Raw genomic sequence first — 3,747 nt, forward strand, 5'->3', positions numbered from 1 at the left:
TTACTTTTGAGATTATTATATATTTTTGAAAATATAGTATAATGATAATACTAGTTATTGTAAACTTTACAAACCACCCAGCAGTATGTAAAGTCAAATTATAAAATACAAGTAAATAACAACTGCAGAACAGAATGTCAGTGTAATGAACACACACTTCGTTTTGACAAAGCGCACTGCTTAGGTAAATGATCTGAGTAGTTGTTCATCACTGAGCAATTTGTTAATATGTGTTTCGAGCCAAATAAATGACAGGGAGAGAGAGAGTGACGTCAGAACACGTCATACTATAACCTCCCGGGAGCGGACGGAGGGGGTCAGTCGTTGGGATGCGCATGCGCAGACAGAGTGTGCGAGCGGCGGGCCTTGACCTTCGGGAAAAAAAACTCACGGACGGTGACAGCGAAACGGATAACAGTCTTCAGTACCTGCTGGACTTTGAAGCTGTGGATTCTGGGACTGTTAGAAAAGGTAAAACATTTCCATTAAAACCTTATTACTGTTTTGTTTTTGTTACTCGTCATTGTAGCTTGCTGTTAATGTTGTGCTAACAGTAGCGATTAGCTAGATACGTTAGCCGTTGAGGTCAGCGCAATTTAGTATACGGTATACAGAAACTGTTTTCCTAACAAAACCACTGTTATAATTAAGTGAAGCTGCTCCCAGCTAATTTGAACCTTTGGCTTCTAAAATATGTGGTTCAATTGCGTGCTGCGTACATAACCTAATGTCAGCTAGACCGAAATTAAAATTTAATATATTGTTAAAGTCACTAAAATGGCGCCTGAAGCCTGTTGTGACGTGAGCTCTGTGTCTGCTCTAGAAACTCTGAAATTCTGTAGATCTGAGCCGTACATTAAATACTCACATGAACCTGTACTTTGAATTCTGTATGAGCTGTATAAAATGCAGCTATGCATAAGTGTTTTGAATGAATAATTAGATTAGATAACTCTTTATTGTCTAATCGAATTATATAGAAATGAATAGAAATGTGACATGAGAAGGTGTGTCTTTGACTGTTCCTGCATAACTTAGTTTCGGACTAGTTGACAAGTTATGCTCCGGTCATTTGATGTTTCCAAGATAGATGTTCTTTTGTAATATAGTTAATTTTTTTGTATATTTCATTTATCCACCATCATACATACAAGCTAAGAAGAGGTCGTTATACTAACAAGAGGTATCAACGCTGGGCCAAAGTTCAGCACATGGTTAAAGTTTGTAATCCAGCCAGGGTGTAAATATCACTCAGCAGCCAGAGCTGAAGCAGGTAGCATCAACACATAAATCTACTCTACCCGGCTTAAATCACAAGAGCACCTCTGACCAAAAAGCTGTAGATTTTTCTTGTTTGCACAAATTAATCCAGATTCACATTAATTGTGTTCACAGCTCCAACAAAATGAGGAAGAGGAGGGGGAGAAACACAATTAGGTTGAATTACAATTGGATGGAAGGCGAGGACAAGGAGAAGGAAGCTTAGGATGAGGAGGAAGAGAAGCAGCAGGAGCATCTTTAGGGATCCCTATCATGTCATTGAGGTTTGTTTCATTAATATGGTCCTCTCACAAAGAAAGATGACTTGTTTTAGTTCACGTACTTCCTGTATTAAATAGTGATGTGCAAAATGTTGTGAAAAACCATAGAGCAGGCACGTATAGTGCATCTGCAGGTAAATGAACATCAAATCTCTAAGACAGACTGAAATCTGTATATTTATCACCCTTATGATAAAACCCATGTCAGCCATTGGTTTATGGACTTTGTATTTTTTTAGCCTCAGCATCTGCTTTATTGCTGTTGCTATGTTGGGACCATATTAGGATGAGGGATCAGAATCTGGAGTCATGCACACTATTGTTTCATTTAGTGTGTATCCATAAGATTCGTACAGCAGATCCAAGTTGTGCCTTGAAAACAGGAAAGTCGTCTGCATAGAGGAGAACTGTAATAGCAGGCTTGTACAAAGTGAGGCTTTGTGCACTCGTTTTACTTCTGTCACCCTGTTTTGATGCAGAATTCATTTGAAATCAGGCAAGAACTGGACTTATTTTTTATAATGTGTTCTTGTGAATTGATTGTGTATCGCATATGTGTGATTTGACTTTCTGCAAGACAACAGTCGTCCACTGGCCAAAAAAGTTTTCCAAATACCTCCACGTGATCTAGCCTGGATTTAGAAAAGAATAGCAAAAAATCTGCACCTCCTGCTTCAGATGCAATTTGTGTTTCTGTGTTCAGAGGCAGCGGCGAGAGGGGAGACCTCGGCTCATCCAGCTGGAGAGCCTGACCAGGAGGAGTCGAACATTAACTCAGCTCTTCCAGGGCACCCTGCAGACTCGGCTGCTGGCATCGGCGAGGGATGACGTGAACGCCAAACTGGAGTCCATCACAGGTCAACTGCAGGTATGCGAGTCAGACCTTCTGAGGAGGGTTTCACTTTTCTCTTCTTTATAATTGACTCTTTTCTCTCTCTTTCAGCTCCTTGTCTCAGAGTGGGAGGGATTTGAAGCACAAAGGGAGGAGCTTGTCGTTTGGTTGGCTGATATGGATGTCTGCCTGAGTGAGGTTGACCAGCTGACAGGAAACGCCAGTGAAAAACTGAAACAACTGCAGGTGTGGGCTTGTTTTGATATGACATATGTTTGATATGAAACATACGTCAGAGACATTGTCCTAAACTGGACTAACAAAGGACCATGAGTACAACATGAAACGTACATTACATGGTGTAATGCTAAAGTTCATTGATCATTTTAATCATAAACTTGTTGAAATATTTTTACTGAACATGCAAACATCTGCTGATGAAAATGTGTTGATTTATTGGTCTGTTATGAAGCTATTGCTATTTCTAATGTGTTTTATCACTTTCTGATGTTTTATTAATTAAACAATACATGTATTATTTGTTGTGTTATCTGTAGCTATAGTATTTATATATATTTATTTATAGTATAGCAAATATATTTAATTATTACTGTTTAAAACACTAATATGTGACATGTATTAGTATTGATGTTGTGCTGAGGGCTAAAATGCCTTTTTGTCTTTTGGTATACTACAAAATGACAATAAACCATTAATATATGTCTATGCTGTGCTCGTATTTATTTTACCCTACTCAAATTCAATTTATGATGCATTTTATTTTGAAAGACTTAAAATGGTTTTTTAAAGAACCACTCAAAAAAGGTTCTTTAAAATGGTTCTTTTAAAGAACCATTTGAAGGACCTTTTTAAAAATGGTTCTTTAAAGAACCATTTTTAAAAAGGTTCTTTGAAAAACCATTAAAGGTGCCCCAAAGAACCATTTCTTGATGGTTCTTTGGGGCACCTTTAAAGGTTCTTCAATGAACCACTGAAAGAAATGGTTCTTCAAAGAACCATTGTTTGAAAGGTTCTTTGTGGCACCAAAAAAGGTTCTTCTATGGCATCAGTCTAAAGAACCACTTTTGGTTCCAGTTGGCACCTTTATTTTTCTGAGTGTACCAACCGTTAACCATAATTCAATAACCCTATAAACCTAATAACCGAATGCGCTTTTAACTCTTATTAGAATGAGATTTTAACCACTACGGTGCAAAGTTTTTAGATACTGCGTTGATAAAGTACAAGAGATACAATCAGTCAGTGTTTATTCAGCAGTCAAGGACATCAATATTTGCATAGTATTTTTACTGACATGTAGTGCACATATGTTTTGGGCAAAAACATTTTTGAATATTAAAATACGAACATTTG

The 3,747-nt window shown here is 37.6% G+C and overlaps 1 protein-coding gene across 2 annotated transcripts; it reads left to right on the forward strand.

The window, feature by feature from the left end:
• The first annotated feature begins 253 nt into the window (after positions 1-253).
• Positions 254-3,089, forward strand: LOC308393456 (uncharacterized protein). Of its 2 annotated transcripts, XM_080877225.1 has the most exons (4): positions 254-471; positions 1,396-1,544; positions 2,245-2,409; positions 2,485-3,089. In XM_080877225.1, exons 2-4 carry the CDS (start codon positions 1,488-1,490, stop codon positions 2,650-2,652), a joined length of 390 nt encoding a protein of 129 aa, XP_080733351.1. In that variant the 5' UTR covers positions 254-471; positions 1,396-1,487; the 3' UTR covers positions 2,653-3,089. The 2 variants fall into 2 exon arrangements, 1 of the variants encoding a protein (XP_080733351.1); XR_013970982.1 differs by lacking the exon at positions 1,396-1,544 and having other exon boundaries at positions 290-471.
• The last annotated feature ends 658 nt before the right edge of the window (positions 3,090-3,747 follow it).

The sequence above is a fragment of the Rhamphochromis sp. 'chilingali' genome (genome assembly GCF_963969265.1).
Source record: "Rhamphochromis sp. 'chilingali' genome assembly, chromosome: 3".
Classification (NCBI taxonomy): domain Eukaryota; kingdom Metazoa; phylum Chordata; class Actinopteri; order Cichliformes; family Cichlidae; genus Rhamphochromis; species Rhamphochromis sp. 'chilingali'.

Coding starts and splice junctions, on each gene's coding strand:
- LOC308393456 (XM_080877225.1), top strand. CDS start 1,488: ATGAGGAGGAAGAGAAGCAGCAGGAGCATCTTTAGGGATCCCTATCAT. Junction 1,545..2,244: donor ATCCCTATCATGTCATTGAG/GTTTGTTTCATT, acceptor TTCTGTGTTCAG/AGGCAGCGGCGAGAGGGGAG. Junction 2,410..2,484: donor CCATCACAGGTCAACTGCAG/GTATGCGAGTCA, acceptor TCTCTCTTTCAG/CTCCTTGTCTCAGAGTGGGA.